Source organism: Giraffa tippelskirchi, chromosome 6, assembly GCF_054371585.1.
Source record: "Giraffa tippelskirchi isolate mGirTip1 chromosome 6, T2T-mGirTip1v1.2.pri, whole genome shotgun sequence".
NCBI classification, from domain to species: Eukaryota; Metazoa; Chordata; class Mammalia; order Artiodactyla; family Giraffidae; genus Giraffa; species Giraffa tippelskirchi.
Window position 1 is genome coordinate 166,329,701 of NC_137280.1, and position 26,128 is coordinate 166,355,828.

The 26,128-nt window shown below is 37.8% G+C and overlaps 1 protein-coding gene across 2 annotated transcripts in view; it reads left to right on the plus strand.

Moving 5' to 3' along the window:
- ERAP2 (endoplasmic reticulum aminopeptidase 2) overlaps positions 1-25,601 on the plus strand; it is a 42,833-nt gene extending 17,232 nt beyond the window's left edge. The window contains exons 6-19 of one of the 2 annotated variants that reach the window (XR_014056248.1): positions 453-607; positions 3,517-3,630; positions 4,709-4,840; positions 5,058-5,189; positions 7,611-7,679; positions 8,703-8,878; positions 11,375-11,454; positions 12,447-12,630; positions 16,754-16,910; positions 17,396-17,580; positions 20,421-20,582; positions 21,087-21,227; positions 23,494-23,575; positions 24,266-25,601. Coding sequence is in view for 1 of the 2 variants with exons in the window: in XM_081498845.1 (XP_081354971.1) it covers positions 453-607; positions 3,517-3,630; positions 4,709-4,840; positions 5,058-5,189; positions 8,703-8,878; positions 11,375-11,454; positions 12,447-12,630; positions 16,754-16,910; positions 17,396-17,580; positions 20,421-20,582; positions 21,087-21,227; positions 23,494-23,575; positions 24,266-24,409 (1,844 nt within the window). In the remaining variant the exon portion in view is untranslated. The remainder of the gene's footprint in view (positions 1-452; positions 608-3,516; positions 3,631-4,708; positions 4,841-5,057; positions 5,190-7,610; positions 7,680-8,702; positions 8,879-11,374; positions 11,455-12,446; positions 12,631-16,753; positions 16,911-17,395; positions 17,581-20,420; positions 20,583-21,086; positions 21,228-23,493; positions 23,576-24,265) is intronic. The other variant, XM_081498845.1, reaches the window with a different exon arrangement.
- Positions 25,602-26,128: the final 527 nt, after the last annotated feature.

Below are 26,128 nucleotides of genomic sequence, written 5' to 3' on the forward strand. Positions count from 1 at the left end.
CCCTTATTTTCTCTTTTTTATAGAAATGAGTTCATTATATGTTTTGTTGAATCCAAATATTTTAGAAATCATTTGATACCTTATATTTTCAAAGTCTTTCTGTAATACTAATATAAAATACAATATGAGTGTTTTAAAATGTATTATTTTCTCAGCAGTAATGCACCTAAGTAATTTCACAGTTTAGTTTTAGGAAACAATGGTTATGTCACTAGGCTACTTCACCTACAAATAAACCTTTACCAATAAATTTTATTCTGCTTGATGATGGATACTGATTATTTTCAGCAACTACAAGACACCATATCAATGTTAAGAAAAAAAGATACTCAGTGTTTTCAGAATGTCTGCTTATATATACTGAAAAGATCATAACATATTTAAGAAGGAAGCAAATCCCACTTCTGGTGTAGGAGCCGTAATGATTAAGTATAGTTGTTCTTATTTCTTAGATCTCATTGCCATTCCTGACTTTGCAAGTGGAGCCATGGAAAACTGGGGCCTCATCACGTACAGAGAGACATCGCTGCTCTTTGACCCCAAGACCTCTTCTACCTCTGATAAACTGTGGGTCACCAAGGTCATAGCCCATGAACTAGCTCACCAGGTACCTGGCTCTCACGACATTCTCTTAGTGTCTGTTCCAAAAAGCATTATGCAGAACACCCCCAATATTCCCCAAACAATGTAAAATCATGTCATTTTATTTCCAGGGGGAACCTTATGGATCATCAAACCAAATACTATATGTCAAGTAGCAGAATGTTCAATCTCTAGACTATGGGTCTCATACAAGAATTTTATCACAGGAGAACTGGCCACTATGTCCTCTAAAACCTTTCAAGGCAAAGCCTCCAAATGTTTTTTAGTAAAGAAGGGTGAAGATCATTCAGGTACACAGGGCACAGTATTAGAAACCTCTACAAATAGGGATTTTTATTATTTCCCCTTAGACCCTCTAATACAGTGGCATTCCAGTCTAGGGCAAAATCAAGCTCCCTTCAATTGGAATTTGTGATTATTTGGCCATAATGAAGTATTTCAAGTCCATGTACTCCCAGGCTACTGACCCTGGATGCACTACCTATCTCTCTAAACTTCAGTGTCCTCATCTATAAATTGAAGTTCATAATAGCTCCTGCTTCTTGAATCTGTTGTGGGGATTACAGATAAGTGTCTGTGTCTGTCACATAGTAGGTACTCAGCAACTGTTAGCTATTAACAATAGTGACAGTGACCACCACTGCTACCATTTCTTACAGAATAAGATTTCCAAGGCCTGTCTATCAATCCGGTATCACATACAATTATGAGACAGTAAAGTTAGCTCTTCAGATATCAGACACTTTTTTCATTCTGTTTTATTTCTGAAGGTTCTCTATTATGCAGTGAATTACTAAAGACACTGGAAATTCTCTTTCACCATATAGGCACATATCATTCAGTTGTAGAAACTGGTAAAATCGCTTATTTTTTAACTTTTAACTTTACCCTTTATCATGACCATAGTAATAAGAGGGTTGCTTGTTTGTTTTAAGCAGCAAATGAAGAACCCAGAGCCACGCTCAGCACTGTACTTTGAGAACATATGAACAGCTTCCTCTGGTTTAGCATCTCCCCTCCGGCTCATCTTAGGGGTTTGGATTATTAGTCACTGGAAGCTTTAAAGCACTTAACTGAGTCTGGGATTCCTCATTTGCTACCCAGTGTTCATAGGGAAATAAGCAGAGAGCTCTCCTTTTGAGGCTCCATGCTGCCGTAAGGCCTTCCTTTGAAAGCTTCTCTTGCATGAAGACACAGAGTCCAGGGCTGAAGCAGCAGACCCCACTGGAGTTTCTGCCGTGACTATTTTGTCTTCCCGTTAATCTCCATCTGGCTGTGTCAGCCCCCCGCATAAAGCCATGGCAAAGACTCTCAAGGCTGGGTTAGTCAAGGAGCCACAGCGTGTCATATAAGGCCCAGATATCCCAGCTCCCCGCCACCTATCCAGTCTCTTCTCTGAATGACACCTTCAGCATCAGCCATCCCAGATGACCTGCCATTACCTCGACAGACCCAGGTCGTGTCAATTCTCTGTGCTTTTGTTCCTGCTACCTGACCTGCTTAGAGCACACCCCAATTCCTACATTCCTGGGGACCACTTATAAGACTCAGGAAGTGAATCATTTCCCAGTTATCCTACACACTCTCTCAGCGAAACTGACTTTTTCCTTCTGGAATCCCCACTGCCTCTTGTACAGATATAAATCATAGTGCCAATAACATTTTATTGCATGTATATGTCTACTGGTTGACTTCCATCACCTGTATTAAGGTAGTGGCTCTACTACATACATCTTTGCATTTCTCCTGTATAGCCAGGTTCTTTGTTTGCTGCTTAAAAAAAGAAAACAACCCTCTTATTACTATGGTCATGATAAAGGATAAAGTTAAAAATTAAAAAATAAGAGATTTTGCCACGGCATAGTGCCAGGAACATAGTAGATTCTCAATAGATATTCACTGAATGAATGAATGAATAAAATACTCTTCCTGAACTGGTGAAATGACCATAACCAGCTTGAACTTCTTGTGTTCATCACTTCTCAAATTGAGAAAATACCCATCATTCCTTCTCACAGATGTCCTTGAGAAGACTGGCGCGCATTTGCAATATGATCTGAAAGTTGTAAGAAAAGGTATAGAGGTTGAGCAGTTTCTAGAAGCTATGGATCTAGTGATTTCTGTTCTATAACTTTAACAAGGCTCTTCTGAATGTTAAAAAATCTCGTTATTTAAGCTTCCAATCCATCTAGAGACTGCACTCTTAGATAAACTAGAGGCACACTAAAACAACAAAGGCCAAATAGGTAAAATATAATAATATGTAAAAAATAACAATATTTAAAATGTGTTACAGATCAAATATAGGTCAACGATAAATTTCTATTTAGCTTATCTTTTTGCATCCTTTTAACTTATATATATTTAAAATCTCAGACTTTCATTCACATTAGTGGCCAAATTGATCCCTGGAAGTAAATTGGGACAGAAATCAACAACTAAATTTGCTCAGTAGTAATATTAGGTAACAATCTGAAAGTCCTAAATGGATTCTTATCCTTTTAAGTACCTGCTACTTAACATAAAAAGATGGCTTCATCAAGAATATTTTGGCTTATATTTCTCCTTAGACCCTCACTGTAAGTCAATGACAAGGTGAGATTATACTTATCATGCAAAATGTCTCATTCTCTTCCTTAATATTAAGTCTAATATCTAGGAAATATAGGGAGGATATAATGGAAGGTAGGGCATTGGAGGCAATGTGGACACAAAAAAATTAAGTGAAACAAGCAAACATGTGATGTTGAGAGGAGAAGGCAGGGAAACCAGTAGAAAGATGCTGTGCAGAGAGAAAAGGGTAACAAAGAGGGAGAAGAGGCCTCAGCTACGAAAAAAGAAATCACCACCTTTTTTTTTTGCTATATTTAATAATTTTTTATATTTGTTTAACACTGAGTTTTTATCTCCCAGTGGTTTGGTAACCTGGTTACAATGGAATGGTGGAATGATATTTGGCTCAAAGAAGGTTTTGCAATGTACATGGAACTTATCTCTCTCAGCATCACATATCCAGAGCTACAATTTGTAAGTCACAACTTTGTATATCATACTATACGTCCTAAGAAATCATTAATTTACTATTATAATTTTTAGAAAATGCCAAAGAGAATATGACATTGTGTTTTTGAATCTGTGGTATTTTCTCTTGTATAAACAGATTGTATCGGTTTGCTAGGGCCGCTGTGACAAAATTCTACAGACTGGGTGGCTTAAGCCAGTTTATTTTCTCACAGATCTGGAGGTTGTCTGGCTTCAAAATTCTCCAAATTGCCAAAAAAAAATATTTCAGGCATTATTCTACATTTATCCAAGAGTCTGTAAGCAATATGTCTGTTTACATAATGAATTCTAAGATGGTGCCTCCCTGATGGCAAAAATGGTAAAGAATCTGCTTGCAATGCAGGAGGCCAGGGTTGGATCCCTGGGTTAGGAAGATTCCCTGGAGAAGGGAATGGCAACCCACTCCAGTATTCTTGCCTGGAGAATCCCATGGACAGGGGAGCCTGGCGGACTATGGTTCATGGGGTCGAAAGTGTCCAACATGACTGAAGCCACTTAGCAAGCACAAAAGGGGTCTGAACAGCACATAACAAGGTAGTGCTGACTAGTAATGGATAATTAGCTCTTTGGGGTAAATATTTGGTCCAGTACGGTTACAGACGGACATGGATTCAAAGTCAGGGTCTTTTTTTTTTTTTTGCTATGTGCTGAGTCTGTGGTTTAATCCAAAAGCTTCATGCATTCTCACTTGTAAAATGTGTACAATGCCTCTTCCTTGCAGAGTGTTGAAAGGACTGCAGGTGAGGAACATAAGAGCCTGACACATAGCACATGCTCACCAAATGGGAACCTTTGTTTTATTTCTGTACCCAGGGACCTTGTTCGTGGTAAACATTCAGGCAGTGTCTGGGGAAATATCACATTCATACCTTTACAAAATTGAGAACTGGTGAAAGGGGACTGTATAAGGGGAAAGACACATTTTGTAAGAAATATTGTTTGAATACTTAACTTCTGAGAATATGTTACTAAACCTAGCATCTTTGCTATTGCTTTGAGTGTCAAATGGAAATTGAAAAAAGAAATGTTCTTTCCTGTTTAGGATGACAATTTTGCGAACACATGTTTTGAAGTAATTAAAAGAGATTCATTAAATTCATCCCATCCTATCTCCAATCAAGCAAAGACTCCTACTCAAATACAGGAAATGTTTAATGACGTTTCCTACAACAAGGTAGGAGATGCTGTGGGCCAGGTAGTAAATGCTCTGCCCTGGGAGAAATATAATGATGCCAGTACATCAACAGTTGTTGGTGCCAGGTTACTTCTGTGTCACTTTTTGTCTTATTTGCTGCTCATTTATCAGACATTACACGTGTTCCATAGCATATAAGCTTCCTTTAAAAACATGTGCTACACTTTACCTTCTTTTTCTTTGTGTTTTTATTTAGGGAGCTTGTATTTTGAATATGCTCAAGGATTTTCTGAGTGAGGAGACATTCAGGAAAGGAATTATTCACTACTTAAAGCAGTTCAGCTATGGCAATGCTAAGAATGATGATCTGTGGCACAGTCTGTCAAATGTAAGTCATCGGTTGGGTTACAGGAGACTGCTGGTAAGCCTAAACAGTGACACGCTAATTATGAAGGCTTATAAATAGTTATATCGTCAGGCAACAGATGTTTATTCCACTTGCCACACTGCCAGGGTTAAGCAGGTAGCACCCTTCTATGTCCTCTGGCACCTTGCTAAACCAAGATGCTGCACTAGCTTAGCCCCCTGCTTCAGTATTTGACCTGCTTCTCTTTGGTTTCCCTCTTCTGGTTAACCCTACATTTTGTCTTCTATCTCCAAATCTTTCATGATTTTGTAATTCCTTCATGTAACTCCTAATCTTCTCTTCCCAAATTTAAGCTTAAACTCTACTTGTTCAACTTTATGTCCCAACCTGTATTCACCCTTCTCCCTCATGCAAGAAATCCTGCTCGTCTGTGTCATCACGCCTTTGTTCCTGGTGCTCTTGCTGCCTGAAGTGTTCTTCCTTCCTTTCAACAACTCAGGTGCTGTCCATCCTTTGGGATCTAGCTGAGGGTTCACCTCCCTCTCGTAGCCAGCTCCAGCACTCATTGCCTTTCTGCTCAATACCTGGAAGTGCACTTATGAATCTGCTCCAGCCAGTGACGTTCTCTTTTATTGGTTTCCATTGATTTAATGATAACAGTAATAATAATAAACAAAATCTGCTTAATAGAAAGAATCATGTCAGGCTCCTAGTATTCTATTGACCCTATAATCATGGTTAAGAGATGGCTAATGATTAATTAAAGAATATACGGTCTCTCTGTCATTGGGATTCGTGTAGGATAGTAGGTAAAAGAAAACATGCGGTCAACTCGGATGCTTCTAATAATTACTCAAATATTTCTAGATTTTCAAATGCAAGGACAGTACTTTTTCATAGAAATAATAAACTGGCAGAGCTTGTACCTGCAAGTAGAAATACCCTAGGGTATTTGTACACAGAAGAAGTCCTCTATTCTTCGTAAGCACTTTTGTCCTAGGGGTAATAATAGTATTGTTCAATATTTGTACAGCACATCATAGTTTAAAAAAATTCATGCGCATTACCTTATTTGATTTTTCTGTACCCTTATTAAGTCTGGATCCTTAAGGTTTAACTGATGTGTGATTTTGTGGTCAAAGAAGCAAATGCAAATAATAAAAATTTCACAGTAGCTCAAAACTTTTACTGACATTTCTTGAAAACCCTAAAGGGGATCAAATACACCATCCTTTGTAATACTTATAAAAAAGGCTCTTTCTTGGGGCTTCCCTGGTGGCTCAGCGGTAAAGAATATACCTGCCAATGCAGGAGACACAGCGTTGATCCCTGATCCGGGAAGATCCCATAAGCTGCGGAGCAACTAAGCCCACGCACCACAACTACTGAGTGTGTGCTCTAGAGCCCAGGAGCTGCAACTACTGAAGCCCAAGGGCCCTAGAGCCTGTGTCCTGAAGCAAGAGAAGCTTCCGCGTGAGAAGCCCACCCACTGCAACTCCGGAGTAGCCCCTGTTCACCGCAGCCAGGGAAAAGCCCGCACAGCAATGCAGACTCAGGACAGCCAAAAAACAAAATTAAATTTTCAAAAAAATCTTAAGAAAATGCTCTTTCTCCATCACCTCCTGCAGGTGATCCAGATGATCTCGTCCCGATTCTCCCTCAGGGTCTCAACAAGCCTTACATTGCTTTTCTCTCCCACCCGTCTCCTTCCCTCCTCCTTTACAAGGATGTATATTTGTGTGTGTGTGTGTGTGTGTGTGTGTGTGTGTGTGTGTGTGTGTGTAGACCTTGTCTGAGCCTTTTTTTCAAAGAGGAAGGATCCATCTTTTGTGCGGTTAATGAGTGGAAAGAGGATTAAAGGATAGCTTTGGCCAAGAATTACAGGATTCTTTTAGGCCGACTGTGTGAACCCTCCTATATTAATTTTTGTCACATCGTGCTTATTACCATCTTATGAAGGTAAGGTAGGCAATCTTAACCCATTTTTTTAAATGGGAAAACTAATGCTAATGGAGAGATTTGTTCAAAATCTTATACGAGTGATGGAGTCGTTACTTAAAATGTCTTCAGACTCAGTGTAGTATTCATTCTCTCAATGATGTCACAACTTCTTCCTAGTTACCGGAGGAGTCTCCCATCTAACCTTCCCCTAAAGGTCCTAAATTCTTAGTTGACCCCCTTCTGATGTCAAATGAAACTGTGGCACGAAAATGATAAATTTCCCAAGATACCTAATTCAGCACGGTGTCACATAATATCAATTAAATATTTAAAAGGGTAAATTTTATGCATTTTTTATGAATTGCTATGCTCATTATCATGTCTAGATGAATTACATTTTCATACACTTATGCTAATAAATGTTTGCATTCATGTCAAATGTTCATTTTAAGCCAACTCTCAGAGGCCAAATGGCATCGCTCTTTTATTTTTGCTTTCTAGAATTGCTTAGAAAGTGACTTTACATCGGGTGGATTTTGTTAGTCTGATTCCAAGAAGACAAGCAACACAGTAAGTAGAAAGAGACTTGGAGGGTGGAAGAGATTTGGCTCCTCTCCAGACCTGGAGTGAGTCTGTAAAGTTGTCCAGCTGCCCCTTTAAATAACTGGAGAGAAGGAAAAACTCCACAATTTTCCTTGAAACAAAGCTGACTGAAGAAGGAACGCTCAGGCCATTAAGGGGAGGGTGATGCTCTTACTACTATATTTTTGTTGTTATAATTCAGCTTTCCCACAATCCCACTGATGGCTAAAAATATCTCAGCTCAAAATTCCTGAGTGGTTATTGCTGCACTGTTATCGTCAGGGCTCTGCAAAATGCCAAACCAAATATGTTAGGTTTGGAAATAGTATGAATGGCTTTCTTGAGGCCTCGTCTTTTTGTTTACTTCTGGGAAGTTATTGGAACATTTTAGGAGAGAGGAAAAAAAAGTCATCATAAAAATAAAAGAAAAGGCAAACTTTTTAAAAAGCATCACGGTAATCCCATTAAGGATGGTTTCTAAAGGAAGATTCAGCATCATGCAGTGATCAGAAACCCGTACTAGAAGCTGTTAATATAAAGCTAGAGGTTTTGTCCTCCACTCCATATACCTCTATTGATATAATATTGTTCTGTTGGAATTTTTTAAAGAGACATTTCTTCGGAAACCACTTCTCTGGATTCCATCGTTAATGAAATGGAGGGGAGTTTTGGTTTTGCTTTGGTGGGTCCTTTTTTTCTTCTGTTTTGAAAGGGAGCAGGAGAGGGGCCCCAGTCTCAAGCCCTTCCTCTTGGCCTTTCTTGCCTGGTATTAACCCTCAAGCTCCCAGACATGTCCCCTCTTCAGATAACTTTCCAGGAGCAGCCCTGGATGGGGAGGGAAGGGGCAGGTCTAGCCCAGGTTCTACATGGCTCCGCTGGGAGACTGCCCGCTCTTCCTGCCCAAGCCACGTCCCTGTCCCTCGCATCCGGCATCCGAGGAGGTCTAAGCATCTGATCTGTCTCTGGTTTCTCGCCTGTGTCTCGGGTTACCAAAGTCACTTGTCATTTCAGCTCGCGTTTCTGCGGGAAAATGTAGAGCTCAAGGAGATGATGGCTACATGGACTCTGCAGAAAGGCATCCCCCTCGTGGTGGTTAAAAGAGAAGGACGTTCCCTCAGACTGCAGCAGGAGCGCTTCTTGTCCGGGGTTTTCAAAGAGGATCCTGAATGGGGGACCCTGCAGGAAAGGTGGTTGCTTTTTGTCTGTCGGTCTAGTTCACCTCATCTCAGTTTACTCACAATTGCATTAGCTTTCTTTCAGCTTCTCTGGCAATTTTACGGGATGCTATTTCTACACGGGACTTATTAGAATGAACTAGCCTTGCTGACAGCCTTAAAGAGCTTCAGGTGACCCAGACTGCTTTGGTGAGCAGCATATTCTTGCTAATCCTGCAGCCACCCTTAGGACCTCAGTTCTGATGCAGAAGGCTGTTAGTTATATTTCTAATATAATATTCCCTGACCATCTACTAGGCTTCTTTGTGCTGTGTGTGCTTAATTGCTCAGTTGTGTCCAACTCTTCACAACCCCATGGACTGTAGTCCTCCAGGCTTCTCTGTCCATGGAATTTTCCAGGCAAGAATACTGGGCCCTAAGAAGTTATGAGACTGACCCATACCTAGGAAGATAAGATGTATGACAGCTATACATCTTATCAGAAAAGGCATTCCCTGTATGTTAAGTCGTGGGCCACCCAGGTGGCGCAGTGGTAAAGACTCCGCCTGCCAATGCTAGAGATGCAGGTTCCATCCCTGGATCAGGAAGATGCCCTGGAGTAGGAAATGGCAACTCGCTCTGGTATTCTTACCTGGAAAATTTCATGGACAGAAGAGCCTGGTGAGTTACAGTCCGTGGGATCGCACAGAAGAGCCTGGCAAGCTACAGTGTGTGGAGTCGCAAAAAGTCAGACATGACTGAGCGCACACACACACGTGTTAGACAAGACCTTCAGCTCCCTTTTCTTTTTTTAGTAAGAGACTATAAATGTAATGTCTTAAAACATGATGTTGTTAGTAATAATAAAAGCAAATCCAGTTACTCTGTTGTCTTGCTCACAAGCCGGTCCTAAGAAAACTTGTTAAAGGTTTTACTAAACTCAAGAAATACAACACTGTCCACCTTCCTCTGATCTCAATCAATAAGATGAATGAGATTAATTTGAAAAGAAATAATCCAAGTGAATCAGTGCGGGCTCTTACAATTATTATTTTTTCTAAAATCTAGGTGTCTAAAAACAGTTCTAGAATTTTTCTGAGAATCAGAAGCAAACTCAAGGCCTTTAACACATAGAATATAACGTTTTCCATTTTGATCTCATCAGATGTCTATTTCCATCCAACAGCAGGCCTTATGCCATTTATCTATGTACACATCCATCCATTTCTCTGTATGCCCTTTTGAAGTCCAAACCTCAGAGAGCTTAAACAATTTGAAACTTGGCAACACAGGCTGGAAAATTTAATGTTTGATTTATTATTGGGAAAGCAGGACTCATAATTCTGCAACTTATCAAAATGTCACAAGAGAGTTCAATAGTGTGAATGGCTCAGAATAACAAGTATCTATGCAGTTATCTGTATTTTTCTTCTATCTGAAGCAGGATTTGGACTTCTCTTATAAAATTATTGCCCTCTGATCCATGCTTATCCAAACTTATGAATTGCTACTCTTTCTCTCTTTACTCCCAGGTGGGTTTATCTGGAAATATCTCTGTCCTTCCAGAGCCAAAACCTATCCATGAATCTTGATCCATTACATCTTAGTGATAGCTGTGTGTCTCTTTTTACCTTTGTGTGTAAATATTTCAACTGCTTTGTTGATTATCGGCACTCTGGGTTGGCAGGTAGATTATTTCTTCTGACCTTTTATTAAATCGGTCTGTGTCTGTTGTCTCTTTTACTATTTTAGGTTTTTCTGAGGATTAATGGGCATATCCTCAGTTACTATTCTTTCTGTTTTATGCCTGTTGGTATTTTCAAGCATCTGATTTTATAGGATTACTATAGCTAATATGGCTTACTATGTTAGAGGAAATGAGCTCTAGAGGCAGCTAGAAATTAGTCAGGAAAAAATAGCTAGTTTCAGTTATTTACCATAGGAAGGCCCTTCCAAAGTAACTGAGGCCTTTTCCTTCAATCTGTTCCGCTTCTCTGCTCTCTCCGGACTTGGCCGAAGAGCAGCTCCTGACGTATTGCTGCTTGCTGACCACTTAGCAGGTGGGGGTTGAATGAGGATAGCTTCAGTGAACAAAAAGATAAGTGGAAGAATCATGCTAGAATAAGATCTTTACCTTTTGGGGTTTCTTTCTATAGCTTTGATTTAGGTATTTGAATTAATATCAGACTGTGAGAATTTTTGGAAATGTGAAAGGAAGATTGATTTTTTTTTTTCCTTTTACTTAGAAGAACACCATCAGTAGGAATTGTGGTGGTATAAAATTTAGACAGTAAATGTCACAGGTAATTGTGACAGAGTTCAACTAGGTATATATTACTGCTCCTTCATAATCATTAAAGAATTTTTGCACACCCAAGGAACCGCTAGTCTTAGCCTGTAAAATTTATAAGGCCACTGATGGTGTGAAGGATGGGCGATTAGGTGTCTTTTATAGCCTCTGAAGCTGATAATGTGGACATTGAAATGGCCATTGATTTAGTCTGTAACAGTCTTTACTTTCTAACATAGGTACCTTTGGCATATCCCAGTGACCTACTCCACGAGCTCCTCTAATGCGATTCACAGACACATTCTGAAATTGAACACAGGTAAAATGAACTAATTAGCCAAAAACACTTTTTAATTCTGAAATTAAATGTATTCTGAGCCATAGGGAGGACAGTGACTGTAGGTCAATCTGACAATGAAAGGTGTATGTTTGTGGAAATTCTCATTTACCTATACATGTGTGTTACTAAAAGAACCCTTTAGCTAGAAAGTCTGGGTTTTTAATTCAGGAGAAAGTTCTCTTGTGTTTTTAGCACTTACAGATGGGTTTCAAGAATTGATGGCATCTGATCTTATGTCTTTTAATACCTACTAATTCAGTGGGAAAAGGTGTACACTTTAGAACTAATTGGCTCTGGATTCAAATCCTGATTCTGTCACCTATTGGATATATGGCCTTAAGAAAATTTTTTAACTCCTGAGCTTCAATTTTCTCATTTATTTTGAGTGAGGACTAAGCCTCAGAGTTTTTGAGAGTATATAGTAATGTTATTTTACCACCTACTGCAATGTCTGAAAGATTAAAAATAATATAATTTTAATTTCTCCCTTAAACAGATCACTGAAATTTCAGAACGTTTCCCCTCATAATCTCATGTTCAACCTGCAGTCCTTATTTTGCCCCATTTATTTGACAATAACTGGACAAACGGACCACCTACTCACATATACATATTTCAACATGCAGCAACTAAACCTTGAGACAAGGCTACCAGTGAATCAAATGAAACTCCAGTCGTGCTCATCACCTGGCTCACTGGGCTCCCGCATGCCTTTCAGACCTGCATAGGCTGCTTTTGAGAACACAGTCATCAGTCCTTTTCCTAGAAATTAGTTTATTTATTAATTTAATAAGATCATTATTCCCAAAATAAGCCATCCAGCAGACTCTGAAAATAAGGATCACCATGAGTCCTCCAGAACTTTGTCTTCCCATTGATTTATTACTAATGATATGAAGAAGAATACTTCTGGAGATAGTCATGATGTGTTCTTTGATGAGGAAATACCTATACCAGTTTTCTCCTCCTAGATACTCTGGATTTATCTGAGAAGACCGACTGGGTGAAATTCAATGTGGACTCAAATGGTTACTACATCGTTCATTATGAGGGACACGGATGGGACGAGCTCATTGCGTTGTTGAATCAGAACCACACACTTCTCAGGCCGAAGGACAGACTAGGTCTGATTCACGATGCGTTTCAGCTAGTAAGGTAATGCAAAACTTCATCTGATTTCGCAGGAAATCTCTGCTCCCTAACCAGATATGTTAGATTTCAAATCAAACATTCAGTGTTGATCATTCATATGATATGGATTTGAATGGAGGTCAAATACTGGCCATGAGGTCAAAGCCTACCCACTGATAAAATATTTTTACTCACCTAATGTTTAAAAATTTAATTCAACATTTCAAAATGTGGAGAAATGTATGTAAAAATCCTGACTTCTGGAATCCCTTAAATAATGAGAAGATTTGGCAACTGTGGGTCTTCGTTCCCACAAGGCAGCCATAGAGGAGGATACAGTGGGCAGATCTTCCTTTAAGCCAGGTCTGCGTTCACCTCTGTACTCAAGTCCTAAATGATACACGAGGGGTGTGCTTCACTCCTTTATGGTAGCTTCCAGACATTTATGCTTTTGACCTCAGGTTTTAAATTTGTTTATGCTAGAAGCTTGCTGTTTCACCAAATACTGACGTAGTCTGTTAGACAAAAGGTATAAATATAGTTATAGTCTTTGTAATTTTAAAATCTGGTGCACAAGCCATTCCTTACTTTGCTCACATCAGGGAAATCAATATGAAATTGGTAGGAAAATTAAGGAAGAATTGACTACTACTGTTTATTCCTCTTTAGACTTTCCTGGAAAGATGCAGTATTTTCTTTCCTTTTTCCTACTTGCCATCAATGGAATAATAGGTAGAATAAATCAAGTCATCAGATCACCAGTGGAAAAAAGTTGGGGATCAGGTGACATAGTATGCTCTGTAAACTTTCCCTATTCTGAGAAATACTGTAATGCACTCATTTGATTCCGTGTGACATATTATTTTCTTTCACATGCTTATTTAGGTCAAATTAAGTTACTTTCAGTAACCAGCAAAACATCTCTGAAGCAGAGCTTCTCTGTACAACAGAATTCCCTAGTTAGAAAAGGGAGAGGATTGGGCGCTTAACCCCCAGCCCCAAAGGTCTCAGGAGTATCATGAGCTATCCTACTTCTGACTGGATGCATGTGAGACCAACTGAGAAGTGGACTATGGTTAGTTGAGGAAGGTTTGTCTGCTCAAAGGAGAAACTCTGAGAAGATTGCAAAGATGGATTAAAAATTTTAAACTAGGCAGAATGAAGAATATTGACAACTCAGAATATGAAAGACAATCTTTCCAGTAGCTGAAAGTCTTTTTTGCTGTTTCTAGCCTGTAAATTTACGGGTACTCTCAATTTAGCAGCAGGAACCCTGCAGTTATTGATGTATCAGTGGAAAAGCAATCATCATTTCTTTACCGACTAGATAGGTTAATGAAGTCCTGAGTACCAATTTTGGCTTGAAACAGGTCAATTATCAATATGTACTACCCCTTCACTTACTGTTTGACCTTTGACAAGCTATTTAACCTTTTAAACCTAAATTTTCTAGTCTTCAAAACTTTTTTAGTCTTTAAAAATCCAGTAATAATAGTGTCTATCATACAAGGTTGTTTTGAGGGTTGCATAAGGTAATGTAGATACAGCACTAAGTATGGTAATAAATGCTCAATAAATGGTAGCTATTAGCATTATTAGTCTTATCTAATATAAATTGTTTAAAAGATCATGTGTTGAATAGGAGGATGAGGTGACAACATAGAAAAATGCATTTCAAATAATGTGAAACTGAAAAGAAAAAGCAGAATGTAAGCTTGAGTTAGCAACTACATGAAAAAAAAATGAGCTAATGGTGAAAAAACAAAAGCAGAAAGAAATATTCCAAAGTGCTATTAATGAATATGTAGGGGTAATGAAATTATGTATTTTTCCCCTTCTTTAATTTCCAATGTCTTGTAATTTGTTTATACTACTTTTATAAGAAAAGTAATTGTATAAGAAAACAATTTTAAAGTCTCATAATAGGTCTAAATTATTTTTTCTTAGTCCTCTGCTTTGGTGATATGTATTTTTTCCTTCCCTGCTTTATGAAATATCTTCTTAAGAGTTTAAGGATATAATCTGTGATCGTATTGAGTTTAGAGACAAAATTTGACCCAGGAATGCATATTCATTTTAACTGAGTTTTCATACTTGTTACTAAATATTTAACACTTGGATCGCCTCTTAGTTGAGTGGAATTAAGATGACAACCATAATTTCCTTACAGGTAAACTATTTTTTTTTATTCCAATACCATAGAAAGAAGTCCCAGATTGTTTCCTCAGGAATAGTTATTTCACAAAGGTACCATTTAGCTGAAATCTTATACAAATAAGTAGATATAGATTTTTTTGTTGGGCTAAAATGTATGCTTATACATAGGTTTAGTCTTTAAGGTAAACAGACATTCAGATAACATTTTGTGCATTAATTGAAGCAGAAGGCAGGTGGTGAGGGGTTGGATTTTTATTAAATAATAACTATATGAAAATGATTCCCTCTTTGATGAGTATTAAGATTAGAGTGTTTTAAGTAGGTAAATATGAGTAAATAATGGCATTTGTCTTAGTAAAAAATAAATTAGGCTGGGCCAAAAAGAAAAAAAGATTAATATAAAGTATTCTTATGTGTTAAACATTCTTTTCAGAATTTTGACCCTAGAATATAATACCTAGTTTTGTCCTGTTGCTTATCCTGTAAGTAGAGTATACTTTATAGTACCGGTAAAGAAATAATATGTCACACTGAATAAAGTGAGTACTTTGCAGTAATTCTCAGAATAGGAAATGTTTCCAATGCATAATACTCCACCTGATCCTTAATATTTTTTCTGTTGGTGACCTTGTGACCTGATTTATTCTACATATTATTCTGTTGATGATAAGTAGAAAGAAGGAAGAAAACAGCTTGTCTTTCCAGGAAAGTCTAAACATAAGCAGTCAATTTCTCCTTAATTTCTCTACCAATTTCATATTGATTTCCCCGGTGTGAGCAATGTAATGAATGGATTGTGTACTAGATTTAACATTTAAAATTGTGAAGGTTGTGACTATATTTATACTTAGCTAGTGCACCATATATTATGACACTTACACGTGTGGGAAGGAATAGTGACATTTTGTGGATTTGTATTTTTAAAAATACAGCAGACTATAAAATCATAGCGCATATGGTCCAGCCCTCTGTCTTCAGATGAAATTTTTAGAAAATTTACTGTAGGTTTGTTTTAAAGCACTATGTCATTGTGACTGAGAAGTGTATAGTCACAACAAAAGTTGGTTCTTTTTAATGCCACTTCTTTCTAGTTTCAGTTCCCTTGTTTTAGATGAGCATTTAAAGTTTTAAAAAAACCCGAAGGAGGTAGGGCATTATATTAATGAAAAATTCAACACAGGGATCTTTGTTCTGGAATCTGTTTCCATATCAAGCTATTATGCTTAATCTGGGAGTTGCGGGCTGGCGAGAATGGGTTATAGAGGCTGCAGGGACACAGGTCTTCTCAGAGACATGAGTGGGCAACCACGTTATGAAGGTGACAGTATAATGACTTACTTCCTCTATAGAAGAGACACTAAAGTTTTGGTACTCAGAATAATAATTTTGTTGTTTGTTCACATTAAAGGAAAATATAGAGAAGACACATCACTTTAGAATCTAAATAGATTCTTTAAAAACAAAGAAAGTCCCTGTTTTGTCCCATTCAGAATAACTGCGGCTTCTCTGTTAGACTCTAGGAAGGGACGTCAAAAAAAAAAAAAAAAAAAGATATGGCACCTGTCCTCAAAATTTCCAAATGCACTTAGAGGAACAATTCAAAACCACAAATTAAGCAATTAGAGAATGACAAATACATGAAAAGTTTGATATTATTTGGTACTACATATTAATATTAGCTGTTTATTTCATTTAGAAAGCTCTTATTTATGTTTAGGCATTATTCTAAGCACTTTGCCTATATTAACTCATTGAATCCTCACAACAGATTTAAAGTAGATACTAACATTATTCCTATTACATAGAGGAGGCAGGTGAAGCTCAGAGGTTAATTTGCCCAAGTCAGTGGGAAAGCTAGGATTTAAACCAAATGGTTTGAATATAATGAGCTGTTTCTGTTATTGTTCTCTGTATCATATTTGTCTTACTACTTAAAATATTGAGAACTGTAAGATATGCACAAACCACTGACGTTTGTTTTATACCTCAGTGCAGGAAGGCTGACCTTAGACAAAGCCCTTGACTTGACTCGCTACCTCCAACATGAAACAAGCATTCCCGCACTTCTCAAAGGTCTGGAATACCTAGAATTGTTTTACCTCATGATGGAAAGAAGGAACATTTCAGATGTTACTGAAAATCTCAAGGTTTGTGTTCCTTTCAGAAAATTCATTAAGTAAAAGACACAGTACCTGGACGATCAATGAGACTTGTTCTATTTTGTGTGAACTCTTGGGGTTAAATCTTGGAGAATCTAAGGAAATTGCCTGGGAGCACAGTCAATACTTAAGTACCTAATGGTTGGATATCCCCTGGTCCTTGTCATCATCACCCTAAGAGCTGGGTACCAGGGTCATAAGCAAACCATGCCTCCCAAGGGGATTTTATCTTACACCAATTGATAGTCCCCTCTCAAATAAGAAATTAAATTGTACTTCTAACGGAGAAACGAACTGTGGTGGGTGGAGACCACATACCAGAAAAAGAGAAGCAAAATGTAGAGATTAGTAGTTCTATGCTTCGGGAAACGTTCATGCAGACTGTTTAGAGTTGAACCCATTAGATGGGTGAGTGAGAGCTGTGTTAAGAACTAAATTTAGCCTCTCTGTAAACCATCCTATCCTTTCTGCAGCATTACCTTCTCCAGTATTTTAAGCCAGTGATTGACACGCAAAGCTGGGTTGACGAGGGCTCTGTTTGGGACAGAATGCTTCGCTCCACTGTCTTGAAGCTGGCCTGTTACCTGAACCATGCTCCTTGCATCCAGAAGGCAACTGAACTCTTCTCTCAGTGGATGGAATCCAGTGGAAAATTAAAGTAAATTTGGACTTCTGTTCTTTGTTCCTTTCACTTTGATGTAAAAGTCTTTGATCATGCAAGACATTAAATCTAAAACCTTTTAGTGAGGATAGAAAAAAAAAACGCTGGGAATTACATATCCTTGTTTCATGCTCCCATATAGTAAGTGCTCAATAGATTTTTGTGGGAAGTGAGGTTTAGTTCCCTGTAGGGAGAAGCTAATAAACATTAGCATGGTTTCAGAAAAACAGCCAGAGGGTGAAAGTGGGGTAGACAAGAGTGGTGCCCGATCTCCAAGAGTAATGCCTTTTAAAGATAAAAAGCAATGTGAAATGTACATGCAGTCAAAACACCAATGATCAATTGATGAAACAAAAAAACAGGTGGTGGGGAGGGAGCTTTGTTCAATGTATTTACTTCCTCATTACCCAATACCATACCACACACACCACATACCACGTCTTAGTCTCAAGCTTCAGCTTAGATAGTAAACTGATGATTTGGGCCATCTAAAGGGTGTGTAAGGTGGCAAAATTGATTTCAGTGGTTGTTGTATTCAGGTAGATGCCCAGTGATCAAATGGATTCTGTTGCAGTTCAGTCTAGCAGCTGTACCCCATAGTATTAAAGACCCCACAATCTTTTCAATGTAAGCCTTGATTTCTGTTCAACAGAAATGATTTTATATTGTTACTATTAAAACTCTGACTTTCAAGGTGGATGTTTTGAGAAATCAAATCTGTATATGAATTAAGGAAAATTCGTTTTTTAGAATAGAAAAAAATGCACAGCTTTAGTACCAGGTAAAGCAATAGTGTCAATTTTTCCTCTGCCAAATTGTTATGAAATGCTATCACAATTTATCTCCATATAACTAAATCTCCATGAGCTTTTTGAAGTCTTTTCTTGACTTCTTATTTTTTTAAAAAGTAATTTGTTTTCTTCTTTTTGGACTTTTTCACTCTTTAGGATTTAGGCCTAAAATCAGTTTCAGAAAAAAAAAATCTTTTAGCTGTATTTTTCTCTTCTTTTTGTTCATGTTTGAATAAACTGTGTGAATGAAGCTAAAATACAAACATTCTGCTGCCCTATAGCACATCAGAATATATTCTGTCTTGATGCTGCTTACAAGAGGAATGATCTTACCTGGAGTAACTCAAGTCCAGTAGATATGATGGTTCAACATGTTGAATAGGATGCTATATCTATGAAAAAATTCTAGGAAAATCTCATTTAAGCTTGTAATCAAGAGTGCATAATCAAATATTGTAGGTTTATTTTTTTAAAGTTTAAGACCATCAGTATTAATCCTTTATAGATTACTTCATTTATTCATGAATTCAGAATATAACGCTTTGCCTGTTGCTTTTGTGCCAGGCACTGCAGTTAGTTCTAAGAATAAGCTAGTGAAAGAAACAATTAGGCGTCCTACCTTCAAGGAACTTACAATTCATTTGTTACCAATTTTTATAAATTTGTACAGTAAAATACACTAAAATAAAAACAATGTGGAGTATAATTTGGTTACTTTTGGTTTTATGATTCAAAGGCTCTTAGGGTATTTATGTACATATAGTACAGTGGATATAGTACAGTTTTAGAATCATAGGTCTAAATCCCATCTCGAAAAAGGCTAATATGTCACCTCGGTGTAAGTTACTTAAATTTTCTGAACTTTATTTTCACTTTTAAAAAATTAGGGTAACTTTTCCATTTCACTGGGTAGCTTTGGCAGTTAAGAAAGTTGTATAGAGATTAGTACAATGTTATGGGCCCTGTATGATAAATGCAAATTTCCTGTCCCATCCTGCTTCTCTGTATTGTGGGTTTTCCAAGCCGTCAATATGGATATTGGCTACTGCTGATCAATTATATTTGGAATTAAAAATCATAACCAAATTAAAATAAAGACTAGTTATTATCCTTTAGGACAATAAAACTTGAAAACCATGGTGTCTTCTTTAGGGGGACAGAAAATAATAATATTGCATCTTATCATTTTACAGAATTATAATATAAATGACTGAACTCTAAACAACTGTGCTAAATCACAATTTTTTATACCTAGTCAGATAGCCCTCAAACAGGCCTACTAGAAAATGTTCCTAATGTGACATTAAAGCAACAAGTAATAAATTAAAGAAAAAATCATGTAGTACCAATACATGCAATTTAGTGACAGAATTCTATATAAACCAGTGCATTTATATTTCAGAAATCACGTCTTTTATTGATTTCATCAACTTCTCATGAAGATTCTCCATGTAGTTTAAATTTTTATGATTATTATTCTTTAAACATTTTATCATCAGTAGGAAAAAACACAAATAATTTGCAAAGTAGTAGTACATAAAATTTTTCCATAAAGAAGGCTGAACACCAAAGAATTGATGCTTTTGAATTCTGGTGCTGGAGAAGACTTGAGAGTCCCTTGGATAGCAAGAAGATCAAACAGTCAATTCTAAAGGAAATCAACCCTGGATATGCATTGGAAGGACTGATGCTGAAGCTGAAGATCCAATACTTTGGCCACCTGATGCAAAAAGCTGACTCACTGGAAAAGACCCTGATGCTGGGAAAGCCTGAGGACAGAGGAGAAGGGGGCAACAGAGCATAAGCTGGTTGGGTGACATCTCTGAATCAATGGACAGGAGTTTGAGCAAACTCGGGGAGATAAGGGACAGGGGAGCCTGGTGTGCTGCAGTCCATGGGTAGCAAAGAGTCAGACACAGCTTAGTGACTGAACAACAACAGGAAATAACTCAAGGGTGATTCTGTTTTAGAATTTAAAGTCATAATAAGAAAAATTAATTTTTTCTTTCATAGAATTTTTTTTCACTTTTGTGCTTAACATTACAGTATCTCAACAGATGTTTTAAAGATTGTGTATTCCATGGGCGCTCAAACAACGGCAGGATGGAATTACCTTTTAGAGCAATATGAACTGTCATTGTCAGGTGCTGAAAAAAACAAAATTCTGTATGCATTGTCAACCAGCAAACATCAGGAAAAGTTAATGAAGTAAGTGAATTTAAATTGTTAAAAGTAAACTTATACATATGCAGGAAAGTTACTACAATTCAGCCATCAATTTCAAAGGCATATAATAATAATTAAATCAGGATTTGAACCATTTTGAATTTTTTCCAAAATCCATGTATTGACAAAATGCACATAGTGAAAACAGATGTTCCTTAATCATGTGATTTATACTAAGCAAATAGCTATGTTTTACTTTCAGAATCTTGGAGGAAAATTATTATTATTAAAAAATACATTTTTGTGTATAAGATGCTAATTGAAGTTTACTGAAATAATAAGTGAAAAAAATTACTTCTAGAAAAAAGTAAAAGTTTAACTGGAATATTAAAAATGTTAGCCGGTAGAGAGTTTATTACTGTTTTTGGTACATTTCACTTTTGTTGTGCCTCTTTCTCTCTGATGCTTTTAATATACTGATAACCTGAGTTAATTTCCATTATAGAACACATGCCATGAAAAATTAAGTGATCTTTGTTTCTTCAGGTTAATTGAACTAGGAATGGAAGGAAGGGTTATCAAGACACAGGACTTGGCAGCTCTTCTTCTTGCGATTGCCAGAAATCCAAAGGGGCAGCAACTAGCCTGGAATTTTGTAAAAGAAAATTGGACCCATCTCCTTAAAAAGTTGGTATTTGTTTATATCCTAATAGCTCAGTTGGTAAAGAATCCGCCTGCAATGCAGAGACCTGGGTTCAATCCCTGGGTGGGGAAGATCCCCTGGAGAAGGGATAGGCTACCTAACCCAGTATTCTTGGGCTTCCCTGGTGGCTCAGCTGGTAAAGAATCTACCTGCAATGCGGGAAACCTGGGTTTGATCCCTGGATTGGGAAGATCTCCTGGAGAAGGGAAAGGGTACCCACTCCAGTGTTCTGGCCTGGAAAGTTCCATGGACTGTATAGTGCATGGGGTTGCAGAGTCAGACACGACTGAGTGACTTTCACAGTGTATTCTTCCACCCAGATATTTCAGTTGCCTAAAACCAAGTGTAATCAGATGCTTCCTAAAGCATATGAATCACACTATTTTTACTCAAATGGTTTGATGAAATGTGTCAATTTTAAAACTCACTAGCCCTCTGTCCAGGTAAAAGGGAGAGGAATGAAAAGAAGGGGATGGGAAAAACAGATTTCTGTTACTCATCTCAGGCAATGAAGAATTGCTGGGAACAACTAAGAGCTGAGTTAAATCCAGTCATCGGCCCCCTTCCCTTTTCCCTTCTGGCTCTCTCCCTAGCCCAGAAGAATGCAATGAAGCCACATATAGTACAGCAAAACATTTCATTTACTTTGTTAATAGGGTTTTGTTCTGGGGGAAAAAAACTTCAGAAAGTTTGAAGATAACTAATCCCTACCTCCAGTTCCCTTGGAGAGGTACAAACACAGTGGAGAGCTTGGAGGCAATAGAAGAAATTAATCAGAAGTGTCTGGGGCGCTCCCCTCCAAAGCTAGATAGGTTACGAGTCTTTTCTGGGGTTTCAACCTTTGGGAGAACTATAGCTCACTGCAGTATGCTCCTGGCCCTAAAATAGTCCCGGAAAAAAAGCAATAATGATGAGATTTCCTCGAAATGTACAGGATGGCATTGCTTTCTCTCACAACAGACCCTCTGCTAAGGTGCTCAACCATTCCTCATCCAAATCCAAAATGTCACTTATTAAGTCTATGGAAAATACCCTAAATGAAATAGCTGTGCAGTTTGCTTATTTTTGTGTCATTTAGCATGTCTGATGTCAGTCATCCTCAGTTCCTCATCCCTCTCATTTCTTAGTCATAAAGGACTCAGAGTTCCCACCGATAGCTTTTTGTGAGCAAAAAGCACGTTTCTACCCCCTTCCAGACCTTAAAGGGGTTGACATCCACTTGAGACCAAATTAGTTAGAAACTGTTTTTTTAAAAACAAGAAACACTTTCCTTAAACACCCTACTGGAACCACTGGTTTTGTTGTTTGCGTGACTCTCCATTCCCTCCTGGAATGATCAGATTTCTCTGCAATGCTGTAGATTTATTTTGTAACTGGAAATTAGTCTCCTCTCTGACCATGTGCAGAGCCTAGACTTGGAAGCATGTCTGAGATGTATCTGTGCTCCGCTTTACAGTATGAATCCCTTTGACCTGTGGCCAAATTCTCTCTGTAAGACACAGGGGTAAAGGATGCCATCTGTGGCTTTGAACGAGAGTTCCACCAACAATTCCCCAATAAATGCGATGTTTAAACACAGTGGTGTCCAAAATGAGTTGGGGAAGTTTGCGAGACAATGCCTTGGAGTGCAAGAAGAAAATATTACTACATGTATTATTTCTTACTTATGCTCTTGAGTTTTCCTTTTTACCTTTAAGGTAGTAGTAGTAGTAGTTCAGTTGCTCAGTCGTGTCCGACTCTTTGCGACCCCATGAACTGCAGCACGCCGGGTCTCCCTGTCCATCACCAACTCCTGGAGTTTACCCAAACTCATGTCCATTGAGTCTGTGATGCCATCTAACCATCTCATCCTCTGTCATCCTCTTCGTTAGTACGTGCATACAATTCATAAATAAAAATATGTATATTAGGAAATTCTTGGTCAAAAAATTTTGTTGATGGGATGCATGATCAAAAACTGTAGGGTGCTGCTTTGAATATGAACTTAAATTTAAGCATAAACATTTGTCACATTTCCTAAAAAAGCTTTATCTAAATTTTAATCTTATGGTCGAATTTGATAAATTTCACAGCTTTCAGATTTTACCAGATACATATGAGCTATTCTTGTGGTAATTGATAGTATCCATTGTAATGTACAGGTTTATCATACAATTACTAATGTTACATAGTTTAAATATATATAGCATGTTATAATCATAAGGTCATTGTTCCTATTACTTACATCTAAGAAATTCCTTTTATTTTCAGATTCGAGTTGGGCTCATTCCCCATAAGAATGATCGTCTCTGGCACAACATCTCATTTTTCTTCCAAGGATGAGTTGCAGGAGGTTTGTGACTATTGCCAACAATTTAAAAATAAATGTTCAAGTTATAGAATTGAAAGTAAATTTAGATGCAATCTGGTTTTAAGTTGTTATTTTATTAAAAGAAAATAAGTTGTTTGTCCAATGTCACATAGCAAGTAAATGGAAGAGACAGAACTAATGTTCATAGCATTCAAAATTAAAATTACACTTGAGGGATGAGTCCTTTTGTATTCTTTAGTTTACATTGTATCATCACTTGAGAGATTATATCGAAGTTTGAAAGAGTGCTTGAAGGTCTTTTTAACAATATTACTCTTTATGGTAGTTCTAGTAACCTCTTTTTAAAAAGCATTCTTGTGTTTTACATTGTCTTTCCACAATAAATCTTGAATTTATGTATCTTTAAAGCAAATTCAGAACTTAAATCACAGATCACTTCCTACTTTATGAACCTGACTCAATCTCTTACCTTTTTTTACCTACAGTATGCTTACTTGTAAGATTTGTCATTCCTGTCTTGCTTTACCTATTGTTTGAAGATAAAGTGAAATAATTACACCCCAAAAAGAGATGAAGAAAATAACTTTTCAGAGGTTGACAGAGAAATGCTTGCACCTGTGTTTGTATAAACTGCAAGCTGTTTTGAAAGCCTTTGAAAGAGAAAGTGTTTTATGAACCATATCAGTAATTCTTTTCTTGCTTTTTTTTCAGGTGAAACTGTTCTTTGAATCTCTTAAGGCCCAAGGATCACATCTAGATATATTTCAAGTTATTCTGGAAGCCATATCCAAAAATATTAAGTGGCTGGAGAAGAACCTTCCCACCCTGAGGAAATGGCTACTGATTAGTATTTAAATGGTCAATAGAAACAGCACATCAGATGCTGTGTCTACATGAAGTGGGCAAAGCTCAAGCCAATGTTCCAGATAGTTTAACCAGTAAGAAGCCTGAGGAAGTCAGCCTACGCAGCTGCCTGTGCTGAGCTATCACTTCTAGCTGACAGACATATGATGCTGGGGTGGAGCCCCAGTAGCCTATTTTAAAGTAAACCTCCTGAATAATGGAGATATGTGGAGATAGAGATAGAAATAGCTGCCGCAACACAGACTGTCTACACTGCCCCATTTTAGGCCACTACTATTTTGCTTCTTTGATGCTTTTTAAGCCTTGCATAGTATCCTGGAGTTTTCCCAACCAGCTTACTTCCAAGGAAACATAACCAGTCTGCAAAAAAAAAAAAATCTTTCTTTCACATCTGTCCATCTCCTCAACCTTCTGCTCTTTCTGCTGCTGCTGCTGCTAAGTCGCTGCAGTCGTGTCCGACTCTGTGCGGCCCCAGAGACGGCAGCCCACCAGGCTCCCCCGTCCTTGGGATTCTCTAGGCAAGAACATTGGAGTAGGTTGCCATTTCCTTCTCCAATGCATGAAAGTGAAAAGTGAAAAGTGAAAGTGAAGTTGCTCAGTTGTGCTGACTCTTATCGACCCCATGGACTGCAGCCTACCAGGGTTCTCCGTCTCTCTCAGCTCAGCTTGAATAGTTTATTTATTTTTTATCATTCATGTAAAATCTCAATCAAATTATGAAGCATATGGATCAGGAAAACAGACTGATCGCCAGATCGCAGGTTATTACAAACTAGACGTCAGGGTTTATCAAGGAAGCAAGGAGGGCCTTTTGGCTTGAGCCTCACATTCATGAAGAGCCTCAAAAGTAGACTTCTGAGGTCATCTCTAAATGAAGTTAAATCCGGAGTCACAGTGGTACAGGAGAGAAAGATGACACCATCCCACTTTAACCCATGCCCTGTTGCATTTGTAATAAATCTTTTGAAAATTGCAGAGTTAGATCATACTATTGGATCTATTTTGGCTTAAATATATTTTGTATACATTTTGGCTTAATTTGATGTAAATATTTAAACATATTACTATATTTTGTAAGCCAGTTTTGGCATTTCTTCTCATTTTAAGGAAATCTCCATCTTTGAAATTGTTTGACTTAATTGTTTGACTAAGGTATTAGAAATAAAACATCACTCTAAATAAAGGTAGTACATTTATTAAATTCATGATCCATGTATAAGTCAGTATAAATTGTAATAAGTTCTTGAAAGATTTGAATCAATACACAGATTACTGGCTTATCTTGGTTATCAAAGAAGGATGGGATTATTTGGGTGGGAATAGGGTGGCAGGGTGTTATCCAATCCCTTTTAAAGTAGTATCATAAAGGTCTGTAGACCTTTCTCTACTGCCACAGTCAGAGACAGGATACATTTTAGATGGACGTGGGCGTGACCCGATACATAATTTCTTGGAGTCTCTCAAGCATCTTGGACTCTAGACTGAGACTTCTCCGGTGGCTCAGAAGGTAAAGCGTCTGCCTACGATGCGGGAGACCCGGGTTCAATCCCTGGGTCAGGAAGATCTCCTGGAGAAGGATGGCAACTCACTCCAGTATTCTTGCCGGGAGAATCCCACGGATGGAGGAACCTGGTAGTCCATGGGGTTGCAAAGAGTCGGACACAACTGAGTGACTTCACTTTCACCCTGAATGACCAAACAAGTCATGAA